This window comes from Salmo trutta, chromosome 19, assembly GCF_901001165.1.
Source record: "Salmo trutta chromosome 19, fSalTru1.1, whole genome shotgun sequence".
Taxonomy (NCBI): Eukaryota; Metazoa; Chordata; class Actinopteri; order Salmoniformes; family Salmonidae; genus Salmo; species Salmo trutta.
This window is the reverse complement of record NC_042975.1, coordinates 3904928-3931296: the sequence shown is the minus strand read 5'-3', so window position 1 is coordinate 3931296 and position 26369 is coordinate 3904928. Positions and strand designations below refer to the sequence as shown.

At 41.8% G+C, this 26369-nt stretch overlaps 1 protein-coding gene across 1 annotated transcript; it reads right to left on the bottom strand.

The window, feature by feature from the left end:
- Positions 1-12275: 12275 nt before the first annotated feature.
- LOC115153846 (high mobility group-T protein) lies at positions 12276-24163 on the bottom strand. The gene is made up of 5 exons (XM_029699459.1): positions 24040-24163; positions 21005-21165; positions 20478-20623; positions 19946-20120; positions 12276-12849 (listed from the first exon to the last, which is right to left on the bottom strand). Exons 2-5 carry the CDS (start codon positions 21149-21151, stop codon positions 12706-12708), a joined length of 612 nt encoding a protein of 203 aa, XP_029555319.1. The 5' UTR covers positions 21152-21165; positions 24040-24163; the 3' UTR covers positions 12276-12705.
- Positions 24164-26369: the final 2206 nt, after the last annotated feature.

The window sequence follows — 26369 nt, the reverse complement described above, 5'->3', positions numbered from 1 at the left end:
CCACACCCCACAGGAAGCAGTATTTGAACTGGCCACACCCCACAGGAAGCAGTATTTGAACTGGCCACACCCCACAGGAAGCAGTATTTGAACTGGCCACACCCCACAGGGAGCAGTATTTGAACTGGCCACACCACACAGGAAGCAGTATTTGAACTGGCCACACCCCACAGGAAGCAGTATTTGAACTGGCCACACCCCACAGGGAGCAGTATTTGAACTGGCCACACCCCACAGGAAGCAGTATTTGAACTGGCCACACCCCACAGGGAGCAGTATTTGAATTGGCCACACCACACAGGAAGCAGTATTTGAATTGGCCACACCACACAGAAGCAGTATTTGAATTGGCCACACCACACAGGAAGCAGTATTTGAATTGGCCACACCCCACAGGAAGCAGTATTTGAATTGGCCACACCACACAGAAGCAGTATTTGAATTGGCCACACCACACAGGAAGTAGTATTTGAACTAGCCACACCCCACAGGAAGCAGTATTTGAACTAGCCACACCCCACAGGAAGCAGTATATGAACTAGCCACACCCCACAGGAAGCAGTATATGATTTGAATTGAAATGAAAGGAAGTAGAACTTAATTCAATGACATTCAAATTGATTATGTATTCTATACATCACCATAGTAATGTTTATTTTAACATCATGTGTGGTTGCAAAATACATGTAGCATAAGGTTATAAAATGTAATTTTTTAAAGTTATTCTCAGTCTTCTAAAACAATAATAATATTCTAAGACCATTTTATAATACTTCATAATGCCCTTATATGTTTTTAAAATATCAGAAAACAATATATTTCCCTGAATGTATTAGATCAAACTCTGCTGTATGGAAGGGAACAATCTCATGACAAAGAAAAATACTGTTTGACATCTTTGAGTTACTATCAAAGTAATATTTGAAATGGTATCTGTATTCTTTGCATTAATATATCACATATCCTATTGATAAAAGATTTGTCAAATGAATGAGACTTTCACATTTCATGTCTCAGTTGAATTGATTTGAATTGGTCTGAATTAAATTCTACCTCTTTCAGGAAAGGACAGGAGTCCGTAAATCAGCTGTTTTGAGCGAGTTGTTATGACGTCATAATTATGACGTCATGAAACTCAGTGACAGAGGAGACTCTTTAATTACAGATGCTGACAATGCTGAATATTACACGCCACTGTGACGACCCTCCCTTCTCTGTCTGCCGTATTCTCTCTCTTTGCTCTTGTTTTCCTTATTACGATGTCGGCGGGGGGGCGGAGCCGGGAGGGTTGTCGGCGACACGGGGCACACCTGGGCTCGGGTGTGTCCCGGGATAGATGCACCACTTCCCCATTCATTGAGGAGACTCTCTCCATGCAGACACACTGATAGATTTTGGTTGTGGAATTTTTGTGGCTGTTTTGTTTGTTTATTTGTTTGTTTGTTTGTTTGTTTATTTGCGTTGGCACCCCTCATTATCACATTTATGCACGCAACCACTCACTTACACTACTGATTACTGACTACACATACCATTGTTAGTTTACTTTAGTTAATAAATATATTTTGTTATTCCTTATCTCCACGTTGTCTCCCTTTTTATTGCGGGCTTCGAACCAGTTCGTGACTCCACACACACAGGTCACTATCGTACCCTAACATCTGACTTCTTCAGCTGTCTCTGTACAGCCCCCTCTCCTGCCCCATACAGCCGTACCCTGAAACATCTGACTTCTTCAGCTCTCTCTGTACAGCCCCCTCTCCTGCCCCATACAGCTGTACCCTGACCTTGTCGTCCCTGACCATGTCGTCCCTGGCCTTGGTGCCTCGAAGAAGAGGAAGTCTATATGTACATATTATCTCCATATGTACATATCACCTCGATTAATCGGTGCCCCCCTGTATATAGCCCCTGTATATAGCTCCTGTATATACCCCCTGTATATAGCCCCCGTATATAGCCCCTGTATATACCCCCTGTATATAGCCCCTGTATATAGCCCCTGTATATACCCCCTGTATATAGCCCCTGTATATAGCCCCTGTATATAGCCCCTGTTTATACCCCCTGTATATAGCCCCTGTATACAGCCCCCTGTATATACCCCCTGTTTATACCCCCTGTATATAGCCCCCTGTATATACCCCCTGTATATAGCCCCCGTATATAGCCCCTGTATATACCCCTGTATATAGCCCCTGTATATAGCCCCTGTATATAGCCCCTGTATATAGCCCCTGTTTATACCCCCTGTATATAGCCCCTGTATACAGCCCCCTGTATATACCCCCTGTTTATACCCCCTGTATATAGCCCCTGTATACAGCCCCCTGTATACAGCCCCCTGTTTATACCCCCTGTTTATACCCCCTGTATATAGCCCTTGTATATACCCCCTGTATATACCCCCCTGTATATACCCCCTGTATATAACCCCTGTATATACCCCCTGTATATAGCCCCTGTATATAGCCCCTGTATATACCCCTGTATACAGCCCCCTGTATATAGCCCCTGTTTATACCCCCTGTATATAGCCCCTGTATATAGCCCCCTGTATATACCCCCCTGTTTATACCCCCCTGTTTATACCCCCCTGTATATAGCCCCTGTATATACCCCCTGTATATAGCCCCTGTATATAGTCCCTGTATATACCCCCCTGTATATACCCCCCTGTTTATACCCCCTGTATATAGCCCTCTGTATATAGCCCCTGTATATAGCCCCCTGTATATAGCCCTGTATATACCCCCTGTATATACCCCCTGTATATACCCCCTGTTTATACCCCCTGTTTATACCCCCTGTATATAGCCCCTGTATATAGCCCCCTTGTTTATACCCCCTGTATATAGCCCCTGTTTATACCCCCTGTATATACCCCCTGTATATAGCCCCCCTGTTTATACCCCCTGTATATAGCCCCTGTATATAGCCCCTGTATATAGCCCCCCTGTTTATACCCCCTGTATATACCCCCTGTTTATACCCCCTGTATATACCCCCTGTATATAGCCCCTATTTATACCCACTGTATATACCCCCTGTATATAGCCCCTGTATATAGCCCCCCTGTATATACCCCCTGTATATACCCCCTGTATATACCCCCTGTTTATACCCCCTGTATATACCCCCTGTATATAGCCCCTGTTTATACCCCCTGTATATACCCCCTGTATATAGCCCCTGTATATAGCCCCCCTGTATATACCCCCTGTATATAGCCCCCCTGTTTATACCCCCTGTTTATACCCCCTGTTTATACCCCCTGTTTATACCCCCTGTATATACCCCCTGTATATAGCCCCTGTATATAGCCCCCCTGTATATACCCCCTGTATATAGCCCCCCTGTTTATACCCCCTGTATATACCCCCTGTATACAGCCCCACTATTGTTATTTTACTGCTGCTCTTTAATTATATGTAATTTTTATTTTTTGTTACTTATCTATTTTTTACCTAACACTTATTTTTCTTAAAACTGCATTCATTGTTGGTTAAGGGCTTGTAAGTAAGCATTTCACTGTGAGGTCTACTACACCTGTTGTATTCAGCATTTCACTGTGAGGTCTACCACACCTGTTGTATTCAGCATTTCACTGTGAGGTCTACTACACCTGTTGTATTCAGCATTTCACTGTGAGGTCTACTACACCTGTTGTATTCAGCATTTCACTGTGAGGTCTACTACACCTGTTGTATTCAGCATTTCACTGTAAGATCTACTACACCTGTTGTATTCAGCATTTCACTGTGAGGTCTACTACACCTGTTGTATTCAGCATTTCACTGTGAGGTCTACTACACCTGTTGTATTCAGCATTTCACTGTAAGGTCTACTACACCTGTTGTATTCAGCATTTCACTGCAAGGTCTACACCTGTTGTATTCAGCATTTCACTGTAAGGTCTACTACACCTGTTGTATTCAGCATTTCACTGTGAGGTCTACTACACCTGTTGTATTCAGCATTTCACTGTAAGGTCTACTACACCTGTTGTATTCAGCATTTCACTGTAAGGTCTACTACACCTGTTGTATTCAGCATTTCACTGTGAGGTCTACTACACCTGTTGTATTCAGCATTTCACTGTGAGGTCTACTACACCTGTTGTATTCAGCATTTCACTGTGAGGTCTACTACACCTGTTGTATTCAGCATTTCACTGTGAGGTCTACTACACCTGTTGTATTCAGCATTTCACTGTGAGGTCTACTACACCTGTTGTATTCAGCATTTCACTGTGAGGTCTACTACACCTGTTGTATTCAGCATTTCACTGTGAGGTCTACTACACCTGTTGTATTCAGCATTTCACTGTAAGGTCTACTACACCTGTTGTATTCAGCATTTCACTGTAAGGTCTACTACACCTGTTGTATTCAGCATTTCACTGTGAGGTCTACTACACCTGCTGTATTCAGCATTTCACTGTAAGGTCTACTACACCTGTTGTATTCAGCATTTCACTGTAAGGTCTACTACACCTGTTGTATTCAGCATTTCACTGTAAGGTCTACTACACCTGTTGTATTCTGCATTTCACTGTGAGGTCTACCACACCTGTTGTATTCAGAATTTCACTGTGAGGTCTACTACACCTGTTGTATTCAGCATTTCACTGTGAGGTCTACCACACCTGTTGTATTCAGCATTTCACTGTGAGGTCTACTACACCTGTTTTATTCAGCATTTCACTGTAAGGTCTACACCTGTTGTATTCAGGGCACATGACTAATAACATTTGATTTGATTTGGATGGAAGCTTACCTTTGACCAGCCGTGCTGCTGCTCCAGTTTCAACTGTTCTGCCTGCGGCTACGGAACCCTGACCTGTTCACCGGACGTGCTTGTTGCACCCTCGACAACTACTATGATTATTATTATTTGACCATGCTGGTCATTTATGAACATTTTAACATCTTGACCATGTTCTGTTATAATATCCACCCGGCACAGCCAGAAGAGGGCTGGCCACCCCTCATAGCCTGGTTCCTCTCTAGGTTTCTTCCTAGGTTTTTGGCCTTTCTAGGGAGTTTTTCCTAGGGAGTTTTTCCTAGCCACCGTGCTTCTTTCACATGCATTGCTTGCTGTTTGGGGTTTTAGACTGGGTTTCTGTACAGCACTTTGAGATATCAGCTGATGTACGAAGGGCTTTATAAATACATTTAATTTGATTTGATTTAAACGAAGTTGAGCCATTCTTTTGATTCAGCATCACTCCATCAAGGGAAATATAGTATTCTTTCTAACAAAAATATCTATATATATTTCAGGATGTTGTGTATCCCTGGAAATAGTCAGAATTCATGTAAACAGAACCGTTTTGAAAACATAGCTTGTCCCCCAACAAAACATTGTCTCTTGCTACAATTTCCCCCCAGGTATGGTGTAGTTGCCATAAGGACAGGCTAAGTTGAGCCGTCTTGGGGGTAAGTGGGTGATGATGCTTGTAAGTCAAAATTTAATTCATGGAATGGGGGTGGTGGTATATTGTATATCTTAAATGTATGCCTACATTCAGATATAAATCTCCCTGTTCAATATCACTTACCCTTTCATTTCTTGACCAGTTGTCTGGGACAGGAATGTTGATTTGATGTGCTGCGGTTCATAGACAAGTTCTCTGCAATTGAGGCTACTAAGTTCATGAAACTGGTCTCTGAGCTTCTTGATATTATTATCAAACTCAGTGACTCCATGTCATTAGATATTCTATCTTTCTCACAGGTACATGTTCATTATATTGTTTGTTAATGAATCTCTTCAGTGTCACTCAGTCCATTTTTCTCATCCCTTGCTGCTGCTCAAATGGACTTCTTCCCGTCTCTCTCTTCCTTGGCTGCTCTCTCAAGAGCCTCGAGGGAGGCTAAGACCCCTGCTTGTTTTACATTTGTAACAATACAAAATACACTATCTTGAGTTCATATGCATGACACATTGCAAAAATACTATGCATATTATGCATAAAACTGACAAAGCGTGTAAACATATGGGGTATGGTGGTCATTGGCTCAACATAGCTCAAGGTCATTGGCTCAACATAGCTCAAGGTCATTGGCTCAACATATCCCGAGGTCATTGGTCATTGGCTCAACATAGCTCAAGGTCATTGGCTCAACATATCCCGAGGTCATTGGTCATTGGCTCAACATAGCTCAAGGTCATTGGCTCAACACATCCCAAGGTCATTGGTCATTGGCTCAACATATCCTATGGTGTATTGGCTCAACATAGCTCAAGGTCATTGGCTCAACATATCTCAAGGTCATTTTCTCAACTTACCCTAAAGTAAACATTTGGACTATATTAGCCCACACCGCTACAGGGATGCACTTTCATGAAAGTTCTATGACCTCATATCGTAGCTTATAGAGATCCCAACTGATGTATAAAACAAATTTCAAAATGATCTATACTAAACAAAAATATAAACACAACATGTAAAGTGTTGGTCCCATGTTTCATGAGCTGAAATAAAAGATCCCAGAAATGTTCCATACACATTAAGATTATCTCTCTCAAATGTTGTACACCATTTTGTTTTTGATTCCTGTTAGTGATAATCCATCCACCTGACAGGTGTGGCATGCCAAGAAGCTGGTTAAACAGCAACAATCATTACACAGGTGAACCTTGTGCTGGGGGACAATAAATGACCACTTTTAAAATGTTTTTGTCACACAACACAATGCCAGAGATGTCTCAAGTTTCTGAGGGAGCTGTGCAATTGGCAATGCCGACTGCAGAAATGTCCACTGGAGCTGTGTTGCCAGAGAACTGAATGTTCATTTCTCAACCATGCCTCGACCGACCGTTCCAAGAGAAGATTTCAGGTAGAAAATGTGTTTCTTCAATACTGTAACTGCTCATATAAGTAGTGGTATATGAACTTTTCTTGTTCCCACATATTTTATCATCATCAAATAGCACAGAGATTGAAAAAAAAATCTACTAGAGGTTAAAGACGTCGGGACAGTAAATGAAAGGTCGCCGGTTTGAATCCCTGAGCCGACAAGGTGAAACATCTGCCGATGATCCCTTGAGCAAGGCACTTATAACCCTAATTGCTTTTGTAAGTCGCTCTGGATAAGAGCATCTGCTAAATGACTAAAATATCATGTAAATGTATTTGCCAAGACCTCTGCAGTTACACTAAATGTCCACTAGATGTCGATCTAAGCCTAGGTATTGTGTACGGTGTATTTGTCAGTGAACAGCAGGAGGCTGGATTTGTAAAGCTCTGAGGCCCACTGTCTGTCTGTTGTGTGGCGCTGTGTGCCACTTGCCTGCCTGCCTGTCTGTCTGTCTGTTTTGTGGCTGCTGTGTGCCACCTGCCTGCCTGTCTGTCTGTTTTGTGGCTGCTGTGTGCCACCTGCCTGTCTGCCTTCCTGTCTGTATCTGGCTGTAGGCTGCTGCTTGTCTGTCTACTCTGCGCCAGCAGGTCGATAGGACCACTGTACAGCACACTAAACAGCAAGAGCTGAACACACTCCGATGCTCAGACATCATTTACAAACGATGCATTTGAGTCCGCCAGATCAGAGTCCAGCAGATCAGAGTCCGCCAGATCAGAGGCAGTAGGGATGACCACGTGTTCTCTTGATAAGTACATGGATTGGACCATTTCCTGTCCTGCTAAGCATTCAATCTCTAAGTACTTTTAGGTGTCAAGTGAAATGTGTGGAGTAAAAAGTACATTATTTTCTTTAGGAATGTTGTGAAGTAAAAGAAAAAGTGTTCAAAAAATATAAATAGTAAAGTGAAGTACAGATTATCCAAAAAATGACTTAAGTAGTACTTTAAAGTATTTTTACATAAGTACTTTACACCACTGCTAAAACTACTAAAAGTTAACTGATTAACTCTGTCCACCCTAATTTTTTTACATCCATAGTCTAATCACGATGACATTGATGCCAACTCTACAGCTGGCCTTGGCATTCCCATTGGAATAAAACACACATATTATAAAACAACTGTGAAGGGGGAAATCACTATTTGTTTTTATACTTTGTATCTCTCATCGTTTGCTCTGTCAGTCTACAGTACAGCACAGTAGAGGTAAACAGTAGCCCAGCTCTGTCAGTCTACAGTACAGTATATTTACAGAGGTAAACAGTAGGCCAGCTCTGTCAGTCTACAGTACAGAATATTTACAGAGGTAAACAGTAGCCCAGCTCTGTCAGTCTACAGTACAGTATATTTACAGAGGTAAACAGTAGGCCAGCTCTGTCAGTCTACAGTACAGAATATTTACAGAGGTAAACAGTAGGCCAGCTCTGTCAGTCTACAGTACAGTACAGAGGTAAACAGTAGCCCAGCTCTGTCAGTCTACAGTACAGTATATTTACAGAGGTAAACAGTAGGCCAGCTCTGTCAGTCTACAGTTCAGAATATTTACAGAGGTAAACAGTAGCCCAGCTCTGTCAGTCTACAGTACAGTATATTTACAGAGGTAAACAGTAGGCCAGCTCTGTCAGTCTACAGTACAGTACAGAGGTAAACAGTAGCCCAGATCTGTCAGTCTACAGTATATTTACAGAGGTAAACAGTAGCCCAGCTCTGTCAATCTACAGTACAGAATATTTACAAGAGGTAAACAGTAGCCCAGCTCTGTCAGTCTACAGTTCAGAATATTTACAGAGGTAAACAGTAGCCCAGCTCTGTCAGTCTACAGTACAGAATATTTACAGAGGTAAACAGTAGCCCAGCTCTGTCAGTCTACAGTACAGAATATTTACAGAAGTAAACAGTAGGCCAGCTCTGTCAGTCTACAGTACAGAATATTTACAGAGGTAAACAGTAGCCCAGCTCTGTCAGTCTACAGTACAGAATATTTACAGAGGTAAACAGTAGCCCAGCTCTGTCAGTCTACAGTACAGTACAGAGGTAAACAGTAGCCCAGATCTGTCAGTCTACAGTATATTTACAGAGGTAAACAGTAGCCCAGCTCTGTCAGTCTACAGTACAGAATATTTACAGAGGTAAACAGTAGCCCAGCTCTGTCAGTCTACAGTACAGAATATTTACAGAGGTAAACAGTAGCCCAGCTCTGTCAGTCTACAGTACAGAATATTTACAGAGGTAAACAGTAGCCCAGCTCTGTCAGTCTACAGTACAGAATATTTACAGAAGTAAACAGTAGGCCAGCTCTGTCAGTCTACAGTACAGAATATTTACAGAGGTAAACAGTAGGCCAGCTCTGTCAGTCTACAGTACAGAATATTTACAGAGGTAAACAGTAGCCCAGCTCTGTCAGTCTACAGTACAGAATATTTACAGAGGTAAACAGTAGCCCAGCTCTGTCAGTCTACAGTACAGAATATTTACAGAGGTAAACAGTAGCCCAGATCTGTCAGTCTACAGTACAGTAGAGTTGAACAGTACCAAGACCTCTCAGTTTAGAACGGTGCAGATAGAACTGACATCACCCAATGTTCTGTTGACATCACCCAGTGTTCTACACATCATACAGTCATGTCTATTCTACTATCTGAACGTTCTGATTCTGTATCATCGCCCCCTCCTGAATAAACCCTAAGGTCTCTGTCCTGTGTGTGTGTGTGTGTGTGTGTGTGTGTGTGTGTGTGTGTGTGTGTGTGTGTGTGTGTGTGTGTGTGTGTGTGTGTGTGTGTGTGTGTGTGATTGCTAAGTGAAGGCGTGCATTATGTTCCACAACACCATATTGTTGTGTCACTAGGTTTGTCAAAGCACATAATCCTTACATAAATTCGTCTGTTTTTTCCCCCACCATCCTGGATGGAAGTCAGCGAGAGACAGAGAGAAAGGGAGAGAAAGCGAGATGGAGGGAGACAGAGAGGGAAAGAGGAAGAGGCAGCGGTGTGTAAATGAAACAGAGATGAACAAGGAGATAGTGGTGAGTGTTGTTACCAAGCCACAAGCCACAAAGACTCACTAACATCCTGTCTGAACGCTGTTTTGTTATCTATCGCCTAGTCACAGCAGCCACCTCCACCACGGGGTAAGGAGAGGTCAGGACACAGCAATACACACACACACGCACGCACGCACGCACGCACGCACGCACGCACACACACACACACACACACACACACACACACACACACACACACACACACACACTATAAGGGGAGTTATTTGGGACCAGTAGTGGGTAAAAATCCCGTGAGGGGAGCCAAGCCAGTAGAGCCATATCATAACCTATGTGTTGTGATAATTGTGTTGTTTGCTCTGTAACCTGTTAGTTGATAGGCCTTGACACCGTGATATATACAGTAGGCCTAAAGGCCGAGACAATAAGAAGACACAGTGGCAGAATAAATTCCAACCACACCTTTTGTTTTTAATCACAAAACCAGAGAGCAACCTCTATCCAGTGAAGTCCACAAAGCATGCTCTCTGGTCCCGTGTGACTCAGTTGGTAGAGCATGGTGTTTGCAACGCCAGGGTTGTGGGTTCAATTCCCACGGGGGACCAGTACGGGGAAGAAAAAAATTGTATGAAATGTATGCATTCACTACTGTAAGTCGCTCTGGATAAGAGCGTCTGCTAAAATGACTAAAATGTAAAAATGTGTACAGTAACAGACAGTTACATGACCTGCAGCATGGTCACGCAAGGTAATGTTTCCGACAATTTCAAAATTTACTAAACAACTGTTGATTTAGAAGCACAGAGTTAGTCACCTCAAGGCACAAAGAAAACAAGGAGCTGCTGCCTCCACTATTCCAGCACCATTTCAACTTGGCACGTAGATCTTCCCTCTCGTTAGCTCCAAATGACAGCTCTACACAGGGGCACACCAGGCCTCACAGTTACAGTTGGACAGACAGGGGCACAAAAGGACTCACAGTCCCAGGAGAGACATTACAGTTGGACAGGACAGACAGGGGGCACACCAGGACTCACAGTCCCAGGAGAGACATTACAGTTGGACAGGACAGGGGGCACACCAGGCCTCACAGTCCCAGGAGAGACATTACAGTTGGACAGGACAGGGGGCACACCAGGCCTCACAGTCCCAGGAGAGACATTACAGTTGGACAGTAACTTGTAGTAGTGTAAGCCAACGGTAGTACACTATAGGGAATAGGTGCCAATTGGGATGCATCTGAAGCCTTCTACACAGTTCCTGTAAAGTACCACTGCCAGGTGAGCACCACCGCCAATAACACACCCAGCTACGTTTATTCCCTGTGTCATCATCACTAAACGTACCATTAATGAATATGCATTATTGACTGGAATTGGTTGTCAACAGGACTTTTGTTAACAAAGCAGCGGAGATGATTGTCCAGTGAACACATTGATTAACCAACAATTTACCTGTCAGTCAAGTCCATTGATGAGGAATCTCGTCCCCCAGGCTAAATCGCATAGGTTCAACAGACATGGCCAGCTGGTAGACGCAGCTATAGCTGCATTGGTTACTACCGTACGCCTTCCCTGTGGCTCAGTTGGTAGAGCATGGTGTTTGCAACGCCAGCATGGTGTGTGCAACGCCAGGGTTGTGGGTTCGATTCCCACGGGGGGCCAGTACAAAAAATAAAACAAAAAAAAAAATGCATGAAATGAAATGTATGTATTCACTACTGTAAGTCGCTCTGGATAAGTGTGTCTGCTAAATGACTCAAATGTAAAATGTTTCAAATAAAAACTTCTGAATGACACAATCAGAGTCTAGAATAGAGTAAATCTGTAGACCGACATGATCGACTAGATCAGTTTCCCAAACTCGGTCCCCCCCTGGGTACAGGTTTTGGTTTTTCCCCCCTAGCACTACACAGCTGATTCAAATAACCAAACTAATCACCAAGCCTTTGATTATTTTGAATCGGCTGTGTAGCGTTAGGGGGGAAAAACCAAAACGTCTATCCGGGGGACGGACCGAGTTTGAGAAACACTGGACGAGATTATCTGCGTAACCAAGAGATTCTAACGTACAAGAAAGAAACCAGTCTATTAAAAAAAAAAAAAAACGTTTATTGACGTCAGAAGCAATTCAGAAACTAAAAAAAAACAACAAAAAAAACAAATGCAAATATTTCTTCTTTTTGCAATTACAGTGGTATTCAAATAGTCCAGTAAAATAACTTTATGATAATACGGCAAGTTGATAATACGTCATTTAAAACAAGAAAAACAAATGCACCAGCCATTGGAAACAGAAGAACTACTAAGACACTACATTATAACTTGGTAATGTGCTGCTGTGCACTGCTAGCTAAGGCAAATAGACCCATTGGTTTCCAAGCCAATTTTTTGTATTTTTTTTTTTTTTACAACCGCTTTAAACTGTAACAAAAGGAGGGGGGACGCATCCCAAATTGCACCCTATTCCCTATATAGTGCCCTACTTTTGACCTGAACCCTATAAGGACTTTGTCAAAAGTTAGTGCACTAAATAAGGAATAGGATTCCATTTTTTGGGGGACGCAAAAGACTGGGAGATAGAAACACAGACAGACACATGTGACACTGTTGTAGTGTTAACTATACAAAAAGGAGACAACAACCTGTACAGCTGCAAAACAATTCTTATACACAGCGTTTACATTTTGGAGGGAGAGGGAGGTTTTTTTCTTCTTCTTTTTTTGTAACTTTTTCAAGTAATGTTTTTTCTTTTTGTTCTGAGTAAGTGATGTGTGAACAAGAGGGGTTAAATGCTTTATAAACAAGAAGTGATAAAGCTCTACACGTAACAACGTTGATCTACTCGTCATCGTCGTCGTCATCATCGTCGTCGTCGTCATCGTCATCATCATCGTCGTCGTCGTCGTCGTCCTTGGTTGGGGCAGCGGCCTTCGCTGGCACGCTGACGGGCACCTTGCCCTTGTTGCGGTACGCAGTGATGTCCTGTGAATGGGGAAGTGGACGAGAGTAGTATTTCAATTTATTGGTACAAGTAACCACTTGGACTGGCCACCCACCATAGCCTGGTTCCTCTCTAGGTTTCTTGCAACATGGAAGTAAACATACAACAACTGCATCTGCTACTGACCACTTGGGGTGACTAGTGTTAACTTGAATTGTTAGGCTATGCATGACTAGTGGTAACTTGAAATGTTAGGCTACGCATGACTGGTGTTAACTTGAATTGTTAGGCTATGCATGACTAGTGGTAATAACTTGAATTGTTAGGCTATGCATGACTAGTGGTAATAACTTGAATTGTTAGGCTATGCATGTCTAGTGTTAACCTGAATGCATGACGAGTAGGTCATGTTATTTTCTATGGTAGAGTAGGTCAGGGCGTGACAGTTTTTTTTCTAGTTTAGTTTTTCTATGTTGTCAGGTTCTAGTTTTGTATTTCTATGTTGGGTTTTGTTTGGGATGATATCCAATTAGAGGCAGCTGGTCCTCGTTGTCTCTAATTGGAGATCATACTTAAGTAGGGGTTTTTGCCACCTGGGTTTGTGGGAGATTGTTTTTGAGTAGTGTATGTTTTACTCTGTGTCACGGTTTGTTGTTTTTCTTCGTTTAGTTTATTGTGTATGTATTGCATAGTTTCACAGTTCAATAAAAATGTGGAACGATAATCACGCTGCACTTTGGTCCGCTCCTTCCTACGACAACCGTGACAGAATCTCCCACCACAAAAGGACCAAGCAGCGTGCCCAGGAGGAGCAGGGATCCTGGGTCCGGGAGAGGAAAGAGTGGAGGACATCCTGGACCTGGGAGGAGGTAATGGCAGGGGTCAAGACCCTGCCATGGAAGCAGGTGGAGACAGCGAGGGAGGAACAGCAACGTTACGAGGAACTAGCAAGGCAATGACAGAAGCACGAGAGGCACCCCAAACATTTTTTTGGGGGGGGGGCACACGGGGAGATTGACAGAGTCAAGGTGGAGGCCTGAGCCAACTCCCCGTGCTTACCGTGGGGAGCAAGTGAAGAAGCAAGCACCGTGTTATGCGGTGATGCGCACTGTGTCGCCAGTGCGCATTCACAGCCCGGTGCAATCTGTGCCCGCGCCCCGCATTTGTTGAGCTAGGTTGACCATCCAGCCAGGACGGGTTGTGCCAGCTCTATGCTCGAGACCTCCAGTACGCCTCCACGGGCCAGTATATCCTGTGCCTGCCCCAGGTACCCGGCCTCCAGTGAGTCTATCCAGCCTGGTACGCCCTGTTCCTGCTCCCCGCACTCGCCCTGAGGTGCGTGTTAATCGTCTGGTGCCACCTGTGCCAGCCCCACGCATCAGGCCTCCAGTGCGCCTGCCCAGTCCAGAGCTTCCGGCGACAGTTCCCAGTCCAGAGTTTCCGGTGACGTTTTGCAGTCCGGAACCTCCTGAGATGGCTTACAGTCTGGAACCTCCTGAGACGGCCCACAGTCCGGAACCTCCGGCGATGTTCCCCAGCCCGGAGTCTTCGGTGACGGCCTGCAGCCCGGAACCTCCGGCGGCGGCCTGCAGCCCAGAGCCTCCGGCAATGATCTGCAGTCCGGTGGCACAGAAGCAGAGGGATCAGCAGGCGGAGCGGGTGTTACACCCCGAACCGGAGCCGCCTCCTCTGTTGGAGGATCCGCGGGATGAGAAGGTTATGTGTACCGCACCAGAGCCGCCATAGACAGTAGTTACCCACCCTACCCTTCCTTTTTTTTCGGGTGGGGGGGGGGGGGTTGTTGTTGTTGTTTTGTTTAAGTGCAGTCGGAGTCCGCACCTTTGGGGGGGGGGGTACTGTCACGTCCTTATATTTCTATGTTGGGTTTTGTTTGGGATGATCTCCAATTAGAGGCAGCTGGTCCTCATTGTCTCTAATTGGAGATCATACTTAAGTAGGGGGTTTTGCCACCGGGGTTTGCGGGAGATTGTTTTTGAGTAGTGTATGTTTTATGTTTTACTCTGCGTCACGGTTTGTTGTTTTTGTTCGTTAAGTTTATTGTGTATGTATTGCTGTTATGGATACAGGTAGTGTGTATCCTGTATGTGTATTTCTTTTCTGTTCTTCTCCTCCTCACAGGTGACAATCATCATTCCCCCAATCAGAAGACACCTGCTCCTTTTTCAGTACACTATCACAACCCTTTCCCTTGGTTTAAAACCCCAGTCTCTCTCTCTAGTTCAATCTCTCTCTCTGGAGTTAAATCTCTCTCTGTAAACTCAATCTCTCTGTGTTCAATCTCTCTGTGTCCATATCTCTCTCTCTCTCTCTCTTTCTCTCTCTCTGGATTGATCTCTCTTGTTTTTCTCCTACATGTCACATTTGTCCAGTTATCCTGTGAGTATTGTTTTGTTGTTTGACTGTTTGTTTGTTTGGTGGGAAAAGGGGGTAACAAGACCAGTCTCCCATGGGCATACATTACCCGTAGGAATACTTTGTCTAAGTACCCTCGTTAGAACTGGGCGGACCACCCACTGTATTTTTGGTTAGTTAGTTAGCTGTTACTTAAGTAGGCTAGTCTAGCTTAGGGGTGTTTTTGGATTATTGTTTCTTTCCTTGGGTCCAGCTCAGCCCCTCTTCCCACACCCCTTTACTGTGTGATTTAAAATAAACCATTAGTGTTTGACGGTAGATTTAAGTTGTCTGGGGTTTTTGTTCTCACTGTTCCCTTTCACCATTATAATTTGCATGAGTTATGTTACAGGTCTCGTTTCCATCCCCCCCTAGACTGCAGGGCCAAAGGGATTCGTAACAATTGCATAGTTTCACAGTTCAATAAAAATGTGGAACGATACGCTGCACTTTGGTCCGCTCCTTCCTACGACAACGATGACACTAGTGGTAATAACTTGAATTGTTAGGATACGCATGTCTAGTGGTAATAACTTGAATTGTTAGGCTATACATGACTAGTGGAAATAACTTGAATTGTTAGGCTATGCATGACTAATTGTTAGGCTATGCATGACTAGTGGTAATAACTTGAATTGTTAGGCTATGCATGACTAGTGATGTCACGTCCTGACCAGTAAAGGGGTTATATGCTATTTTAGTTTGGTCAGGACGTGGCTGTGGGTGTTTGTTTAGAGTGTTTCGGGGTTTGTTGGGCTATGGTATTATGTAAGAGGGCTGTTTGTTTACAGTGTTCCGGGGTTTTTGGTCTATGTTCTAGGTTAGTGTTTTTCTATGTTCAGTCTAGTTTTCTACTTCTATGTTTAGGGTTTGTTGATTGACCTTCAATTGGAGGCAGCTGTTCCTCATTGCCTCTGATTGAAGGTCCAATGTATACGGGTGTTTGTGCTATGGGGGTTTGTGGGTAGTTGTTTCCTGTATTGTGTCTGTGCACCTGACAGGACTGTTTAGCGTAGTTCGTTGTTTTGAATACGTGATTTGTTTGTTTTTCCTTCTTTTGATTTAATAGAGAAGATGAGTATACACGTTCCCGCAACACCTTGGTCTAATCCTTTCAACGCCCGTTACAAGTGGTGATAACTTGAATTTTTAGGCTATGCATGACTAGTGGTAATAACTTGAATTGTTAGGCTATGCATGTCTAGTGTTAACTTGAATTGTTAGGCTATGCATGACTAGTGGTAATAACTTGAATTGTTAGGCTATGCATGATTAGTGGTAACTTGAATTGTTAGGCTATGCATGTCTAGTGGTAATAACTTGAATTGTTAGGCTATGCATGACTAGTTGTAATAACTTGAATTGTTAGGCTATGCATAACTAGTGGTAATAACTTGAATTGTTAGGCTATGCATGAGTAGCGTTAACTTGAATTGTTAGGCTATGCATGATTAGTGGTAATTTGAAATGTTAGGCTATGCATGACTTGTGGTAATAACTTGAATTGTTAGGCTACACTTGACTGGTGGTAATAAGTTCAATTGTTAGGCTATGCATGACTAGTGGTAACTTGAATTGTTAGGCTATGCATGACTAGTGGTAACTTGAATTGTTAGGCTATGCATGAGTAGTGGTAATAACTTGAATTGTTAGGCTATGCATGTCTAGTGGTAATAACTTGAAATGTTAGGCTACGCATGACTAGTGGTAACTTGAAATGTTAGGCAATGCAGGATTAGTGGAAATAACTTGAATTCGCTCTGGATAAGAGCGTCTGCTAAATGACTAAAATGTAAATGTAATGTAACTTGAATTGTTAGGCTACGCATAACTAGGCTATGCAAGTCTAGTGGTAATAACTTGAATTGTTAGGCTATGCATGTCTAGTGGTAATAACTTGAATTGTTAGGCTATGCATGTCTAGTGGTAATAACTTGAATTGTTAGGCTATGCATGACTAGTGGTAATAACTTGAATTGTTAGGCTACGCATGACTAGTGGTAATAACTTGAAATGTTAGGCTATGCATGACTAGTGGTAACTTGAAATGTTAGGCAATGCATGACTAGTGGTAACTTGAATTGTTAGGCTATGCATAACTAGGCTACGCAAGTCTAGTGGTAATAACTTGAATTGTTAGGCTATGCATGTCTAGTGTTAATAACTTGAATTGTTAGGCTATGCATGACTAGTGGTAACTTGAATTGTTAGGTTATGCATGACTAGTGGTAATAACTTGAATTGTTAGGCTATGCATGACTAGTGGTAACTTAAATTGTTAGGCTATGCATGACGAGTGGTAATAACTTGAATTGTTAAGCTATGCATGTCTAGTGTTAACTTGAATTGTTAGGCTATGCATGACTAGTGGTAACTTAAATTGTTAGGCTATGCATGACTTCTGGTAATAACTTGAATTGTTAGGCTATGCATGACTTCTGTTAATAACTTGAATTGTTAGGCTATGCATAACTAGGCTATGCAAGTCTATTGGTAATAACTTGAATTGTTAGGCTATGCATGTCTAGTGTTAATAACTTGAATTGTTAGGCTATGCATGTCTAGTGGTAATAACTTGAATTGTTAAGCTATGCATGTCTAGTGTTAACTTGAATTGTTAGGCTATGCATGACTAGTGGTAACTTGAATTGTTAGGCTATGCATGACTAGTGGTAACTTGAATTGTTAGGCTATGCATGACTAGTGGTAATAACTTGAATTGTTAGGCTATGCATGACTAGTGGTAATAACTTGAATTGTTAGGCTATGCATGACTAGTGATGTCACGTCCTGACCAGTAAAGGGGTTATATGCTATTTTAGTTTGGTCAGGACGTGGCTGTGGGTGTTTGTTTAGAGTGTTTCGGGGTTTGTTGGGCTATGGTATTATGTAAGAGGGCTGTTTGTTTAGAGTGTTCCGGGGTTTTTGGTCTATGTTCTAGGTTAGTGTTTTTCTATGTTCAGTCTAGTTTTCTACTTCTATGTTTAGGGTTTGTTGATTGACCTTCAATTGGAGGCAGCTGTTCCTCATTGCCTCTGATTGAAGGTCCAATGTATACGGGTGTTTGTGCTATGGGGTTTGTGGGTAGTTGTTTCCTGTATTGTGTCTGTGCACCTGACAGGATTGTTTAGTGTCGTTCGTTGTTTTGAATACGTGATTTGTTTGTTTTTCCTTCTTTTGATTTAATAGAGAAGATGAGTATACACGTTCCCGCAACACCTTGGTCTAATCCTTACGACACCCGTTACAAGTGGTGATAACTTGAATTTTTAGGCTATGCATGTCTAGTGTTAACTTGAATTGTTAGGATATGCATGACTAGTGGTAATAACTTGAACTGTTAGGCAATGCATGACTAGTGGTAATAACTTGAATTGTTAGGCTATGCATGACTAGTGGTAATAACTTCAATTGTTAGGCTATGCATGACTAGTGGTAACTTGAATTGTTAGGCTATGCATGACTGGTGGTAATAACTTCAATTGTTAGGCTATGCATGACTAGTGGTAATAACTTGAATTGTTAGGCTATGCATAACTAGGCTATGCAAGTCTAGTGGTAATAACTTGAATTGTTAGGCTATGCATGTCTAGTGGTAATAATTTGAATTGTTAGGCGATGCATGACTAGTGGTAATAACTTGAATTGTTAGGCTATGCATAACTAGGCTATGCAAGTCTAGTGGTAATAACTTGAATTGTTAGGCTATGCATGACTAGTGGTAACTTGAAATGTTAGGCAATGCATGACGAGTGGTAATAACTTGAATTGTTAGGCTATGCATGACTAGTGGTAATAACTTGAATTGTTAGGCTATGCATGACTAGTGGTAACTTGAATTGTTAGGCTATGCATGACTGGTGGTAATAAATCGAATTGTTAGGCTATGCTTGACTAGTGGTAATATCTTGAATTGTTAGGCAATGCATGACTAGTGGTAATAACTTGAATTGTTAGGCTATGCATGACTAGTGGTAATAACTTGAATTGTTAGGCTATGCAAAACTAGGCTATAAAAGTCTAGTGGCAATAACTTGAATTGTTAGGCTATGCATGACTAGTGTTAACTTGAATTGTTAGGCTATGCATGACTAGTGACAACTTAAAATGTTAGTCTATGCATGACTTCTGTTAATAACTTGAATTGTTAGGCTATGCATAACTAGGCTATGCAAGTCTATTGGTAATAACTTGAATTGTTAGGCTATGCATGACTAGTGGTAATAACTTGAATTGTTAGGCTATGCATGACTAGTGGTAACTTGAATTGTTAGGCTATGCATGACTGGTGGTAATAAATCGAATTGTTAGGCTATGCTTGACTAGTGGTAATATCTTGAATTGTTAGGCAATGCATGACTAGTGGTACCTTGAATTGTTAGGCTATGAATGACGAGCGGTAATAACTTGAATTGTTAGGCTATGCATGACTAGTGTTAACTTGAATTGTTAGGCTATGCATGACTAGTGGTAACTTGAATTGTTAGGCTATGCATGACTAGTGGTAACTTCAATTGTTAGGCTATGCATGACTAGTTGTAACTTGAATTGTTAGGCTATGCATGACTAGTGGTAATAACTTTAATTGTAAGGCTATGCATGACTAGTGGTAACTTGAATTGTTAGGCAATGCATGACTGAGAGAACATCCCATCTAACAGCTGACAGAGATATAAATAAACAAATGAAATGCATAAGATAACAAAAGGGGTGATGTTTGTTTACCTTCTCGTACTTCTCCTTCAGCTTGGCAGCCTTTTTCTCATAGGGCACCTTGTCCTCCGCCGTTAGGTTGTTCCACTTCTCTCCCAGCTTCTTGGCCACATCACCTATTGACAGGCCAGGGGTCTCCCCCTTCACCTGGGGTCGGAAATCAGCGCAGAAGATGAAGAAAGCAGACCTGGAGGGTGAGAGAAGAAGAAGAAAAGGAGGGAGGAAACAGAAGGGTCACTGGTTTTTGTTTGAATGTCAATGAATCGATTGTTGTTGACACAACATGGGAAACACTGATGTTTTGTTTTAAGTGTTAAATGGCTGCTTTAAATGCAGTACTTGTGTTATTCAAATATAGGGTTATTGTTCATTATTTTATAATAGTAATTGTTTCATAACTTTACTTTAGACATGTTCTACCGATTCACCCGGACATCGGGAGTTGAATCTCTGCACATTATCCATGAGCTATGAGTTTTGGAAAGAAGGGCGGGGGGGTAGGAGGAGGAGGTGTGACTGTCTTTTACTGTCAGGCAGTACTCACGATGGTCTCTTGGGGGCGTTGGGGTCCTTAAACCTTTTCTTCTTCTCTCCCTTGGGAGGAATGTAGCTCCTCATCTCCCTCTCATAACGCACTTTGTCCAGCTTGGCCAGATCCTCAAACTTCCCCTTCTCCTTGGCGGACATGGTCTGAGAGAAGCAGAAGGTGTCATCAGATGTCAACAGTTTGTGTGTGTGTGTGTGTGTCAGTTAGGAGCTACACCGTGGTAGAGGAATACAACGTAAACAAAACAGTGATATGCAAGGGGTGGCAGATTAGTATGGAACAACTTAGCTGTGACACAGTTCATTTGAAACTATCTCGTACCATACAACTATCAAGGGATTACGAGTGGTACAGGACAGTGTCCACTAAAGGGTTCTGCATCCCAAATGGCACTACCTTTGGCACACTATTCCAATTTAGTGCACTACTTTCAATCCGGGCCCATAGGGTGCTGGTCAAAAGTAGTGTACTATATAGGGAATAGGGTGCCAGACCGTCACAGCTGAGATGTGTTCCATACTTACCTTCCATCTCTCAGAGCACTTCTTGGAGAACTCGGAGAAGTTGACGGAAGCTTCCGGGTGTTTCTTCTTGTGCTCCTCTCGACAGGTCTGGACAAAGTAGGCATAGGAGGACATCTTGCCCCTCGGCTTCGTTGGATCTTTCCCCATGTCGATATCGTTATCTTAAATGGATAAGAGAGAACGTTTTAGAAGTTAGCAAAATGTCAAAGAAAAGTAAAAAAAAACATAAGTCACATTTTATTCAGTATTTTCTGACCCCCACCCCCCCCAAAAAAATTATTTACCGCCATATATTTTGAAATGTTACCTAAATGCTTTCATGCAAACTGAATGTGATTGGAGATCTATCTTTGTTTTCTGTAATGACCTTCTTTCCGATTGGCCGTACCGGCTACAGTTGGCGAATGATCGAGCTATAGTTGTTTCGTGAACATTTTCTCCCATCTCAGCCATGGAACTCTAACGCAGCTCTTTCAAAGTGAGTTCTACAGCTACAATCTTTTTGTCCCAGCTGGTTATTTTGAAAGGCCATCTTGATCTGGTAAGAGTCTGTATGGTTCCATACACCTTCCACTTCTTAATGACTGACCTGACTGTGCTCCAATGTATAGGACATTTTCTTAGAACCTACCCCTAGTCTGTTATCGATCTACAACTTTATCCCTGAACTCTTCTGAAAGCTCTTTGTTCTTCATGATTGAAGCTTTCGTTGAAATTCACTACCTGACGGAAGGCCCTAACAGAGACAGGTGTATTATTGTATACAGGTCGAAGCCCTTTCTCAAATTGTTACAAATATTTGTTGCATCTGAGTTATTAGATTTGCTTTGACAAAGGGGTTGAAAACATATTTAATATTATAGACCTTTTTTTTATTTGGATAATTTATTTTCTATCATTTGGGTTCCCCCCCCCTTCCCCTATCAGGCTGCACTCAATAGACTGTTTCCTTCCCTTACTTACTCTTGGCATCAGAACTGTAAACGCAGCCCTCTGCGAATAAACACGTCCGGTTCTGTGTGTTTGATAGAAAATAAGTTTGTGGAAACAAACAGGAACGTTTACGGATTGTAACACGGAATGTGCCCTTTGCTGAAAACACAGCTGTTACCTTTACTGGTCAAATCATGCGAAATGTCAATAAAAAAATAAAAATAGACGCTATTTTCATGCATTTTGTACAGTCTTACGTTAGTCACCTCATATGTGTGAGTTGTTTTGTTTTTAATGCAGATTGCCTGTCATTCGATCATTGAAGTTTTAGCTACAGAACGTTAGAAGTTCTCATAATACAAGAAAACAAAATCCTTCAAACTTTGTTAAGTTCAAGTGCAGAACATGGGGATAACCTTCGGACATATGCAAAGATTTGACATTTTTTCTCTCTCACTATTTCACGAACTAAATCGGAAAAGAAAATGAGAAATGCATATAGTACCAGGTAAAATCTGGTAAATTCGTGTATAATGTTAAAATCATACTAGTGCATTTAGCTAACTCTACAGAAATCTATTCCTTAGAAAAACAAAACCCGGAAAAAAATCTAGAAAAAAAGACCCTAAAAACCACAAAATAAAAAGTCTAAAATATGTTTCAATTTCGATCTAAATTCGATTCACCAACATTTGAAAAAATGATTAAAATGTGGAAAGAATAAGAAAAAATCTCGTCAAATTCCCTATTATATTGCTAGTATGGCTGCATATCTGTGTTGTAGCAAAGCAATGCGTTTCTATCTATCGAGTAAAGCAGTAATGGCGCATAGGCTTTCTCTCGTTGAAGCAAAAAGGAGGTCAACAACGGACGGCAATATTTCTTCTTCCATTTTGTGAGAAAGCACTTCTTCATGAAAGAAAGTCACCCTGAAATGTCTCCACCCGTATTCTCGATTACATTTTTAATCGAAAAATATGTTGACAAAACCCCGTTAGCTTGACCATATTTTTGGTTTCCCCCCGCCCGGTAGATTCCTATTGCAAATAGCCGTGGTGTATAGTAATACACTGGGTCTGTCGCTATGTCTATGTGCGGTACTGTGTAGATTTCCTATGAGCTCGGAATGGCCGCTTGTCTTCATCCACTAACATGGAGAATATGGGTTTCCTTCTCTTTGTGTCAATGCAACAGCCATTACATGCAGTAGAGGGCAGAGCGACCGCGGGGGTATCCACCTCCCCAACCCTTTACATTTTTAACTGAGGAAAAAAATATATATTAACAAAAAAAGAGTGTCGTTGGAATAAGGATAGATAGGACTTTAATTTTAATTTTTTTAATTTAATTTTTTTTTACAGTTAGACACATGGTTAGTGATTAAATCACGGTTTGAAAAAGTTGAAGTGAACTGCGATTGTATGGCCGTTACTGTTTGCCTTGTTTCCTATGCGAGTACAGTCAGCCATTACAGTAAAGCGCAGAGATCCCCTGAGGTAATTTCTCACTCTATTATGAGGCAATTTGTGAAGAAGATTAATAAACGAACAGTTAAAAGAGTTTTCAGAGCACATTTTCTTTCTCAATGTTTTCCGATATTTTCATTGTCAATTTTCCCCACGGTTTCATCTTCACATGACAGGCATCACACAACCTCGCAATACACTGCAATGGCTAGCAATAGGTACAACTTGCTAGCCAGCTGTCCACTGAACATTACCGATTTTTTTACTCGGTAAATACATCGCATTTTTATAATAACACTGGAACAATTACCTAATTATAATTTATAAAATATATATTTTTTATTATTATTTTTTTTTTATGTTGATTATTTTAGTTTTCACCTTTTTTTGTTTCAACCAGCGGCTAATACTGTGTGCTTCGCTGGCAAATTTCTTGGTAGTTTTTAACTGCTTCCTTCGAATGAAAAATCACCCCATTTTTTTTACGAACCTAATATTCAAAACATGGTCAATACATTTTTCAAAGGTATTTCTAAATTGTCTTGTCATTATTTTTTTTCATCCTTACAGACACTTTCATAAAATTGTTTTCCTCTCTCTCTCTCTCTCTCTCCCTGTTTCGTGTGAGATACTTACCAAAAGGCTGCCTGCCCAGCTTGTATCTCAAACGCACTGCAAATGGCTGTACGGTGGGAAAACCAAGGCGAATGCGATACGCAGCGTCTTGTCGCTTCTGTTAAACATTACTCTGGATGGAGCTCGCTCTCCCCACTTCCCCCCTATTGGCTACCGCCAAGTTCAACGTCCATCTGATTGGATAGAACCTTTTCATTGTCCTAATATCAGACGATGCGCCATTGGCTACCTTTTGTGAAACGTCACGGGAGTTGTAAAATGGCGCGGTGATATGAATTTTTATTTATTTATTTATTTTTTTGCTGCTGCTGTTGCTGGTGGTGGTGGTGCTGAGCTTCCTGGATATTTGTAGAGTGTTTGCCATAGTATTGAGTTTTCTGTGCGTTGAACACAAGTGTAAGACAACGGCGGAGCGTTCCGAGTGAACTACAGCGTGTTAAAGTGAACGGGAACAAGGTGTGGGTAGGAAGTTTAACCCCCCCCCGATCAATTGCAAATCCATTGACTATTCACACCATCCTATGTTAACTGTATTAGCAAATTATGATTTTTGTTAATAGAATATTAGGAATGGTGAGTTTTAAAATAGGAATAATAGAGAAGTGTTTGAGGGACCTCTTGGTAGGATGATACAGTATATAATGTAGAAGGAATTTGAGATAATTTTGGCATTTGTGATGAACCACTGAATGACATGGCACAGTATACACTATCAATGAAGATGTATCAATAACAGTATAAAGAGGCAGTATTAAAGCAACGAGGTTCTACTTTTCAATACAAGATTATTTAACAAATGTTCATCACACTGTATAATCTAATGCATGTTGATAGCAGAGGGACTCTTAACAAAATAATGAGGTTTAATGAAAACCGTAGCCTAATAAAACTAAAAGTAGATAAGCAATTTTAAGACCATTTATTTTTCTATTTTATATGTCCTCACTATAGTCCTCATTACCACAAACGGAACAATCCGTTTTATCCGCGGTCTTCTGGCTATCTGAAGCAGTGTTGACCGCGCTTTTATAGGGCTACAGTTTTGACACGAACCGTTACTTTGTACCGTTATTTTTTTCTGCTATTGTAACTGTTACGTTTTTGTTAGAATGTAGCTAAAGGATAAACCTTGTGGATACATACATGCATTAGGATACAAGCAAGTGGATCCCCTGGAGACCTGCTAGAATAACTTTGATGTCAAAGCGCCGACACATGCGTGTATGTTCCAATTCTCACATGCGCTGCTAGCGCTCCTATGAATAGAACTGTATTGCGTTGCACCAGGCCCATACAGGCGCATTAAAATCACACGTATAAGGTCAACCCGTTTCATTGATTTAAGCCTAACTTAAAAGTTAAATTAAAAAACAATCATATATCATTAAGAAATATAATAATATTTCGATTTTGACACATTTTGACAGATTTGATTGGACCTTTTTGTAGATAGCGCTATATTCCATGCCTTTTATACCCTTTATATCTTTGTATCACAGTATATCACAGTGAATGATGGTTTTCTCATTCCTTAGTCCCTCAAGCTCAAATTCATCATCATCATCATCATACCAGTAACTCAAGCCCCCAGCCCCATTTTGCCATGAGGCCGAGAGAAAATTGTGCAGTTTTAAAGCTAATTTCTAGTAATTAAAATAATAATAATAATGGTATATGACATGGGTGATGGTGATAATGATGCTTTCGTCCACAGTCTGATTGTAATTTGCTGTTAGTTAGCCACCTTTGTTGGCATTATCATCTTCAATTAAATAGCCCTGGATTTACAGTGTACTGCTACAATCAATCAATCAATCAATCAATCAATCAATCAATCAATCAATCAAAGTATCAATAAGGAATCCTGCTTTATATTCACCAGGGCCTGTATGCAGACTATGTTGCCTGCAGTTATGTCAAACGTCTCCATTGACTTGGGAGGTAGGATTGGTACCCTCTCCATTGTATTTGGAGGTAGGATTGGTACCCTCTCCATTGTCTTTGGAGGTAGGATTGGTACCCTCTCCATTGTATTTGGAGGTAGGATTGGTACCCTCTCCATTGTATTTGGAGGTAGGATTGGTACCCTCTCCATTGTCTTGGGAGGTAGGATTGGTACCCTCTCCATTGTCTTGGGAGGTAGGATTGGTACCCTCTCCATTGTATTTGGAGGTAGGATTGGTACCCTCTCCATTGTATTTGGAGGTAGGTTTGGTACCCTCTCCATTGACTTGGGAGGTAGGATTGATACCCTCTCCATTGACTTGGGAGGTAGGATTGGTACCCTCTCCATTGTCTTGGGAGGTAGGATTGGTACCCTCTCCATTGTA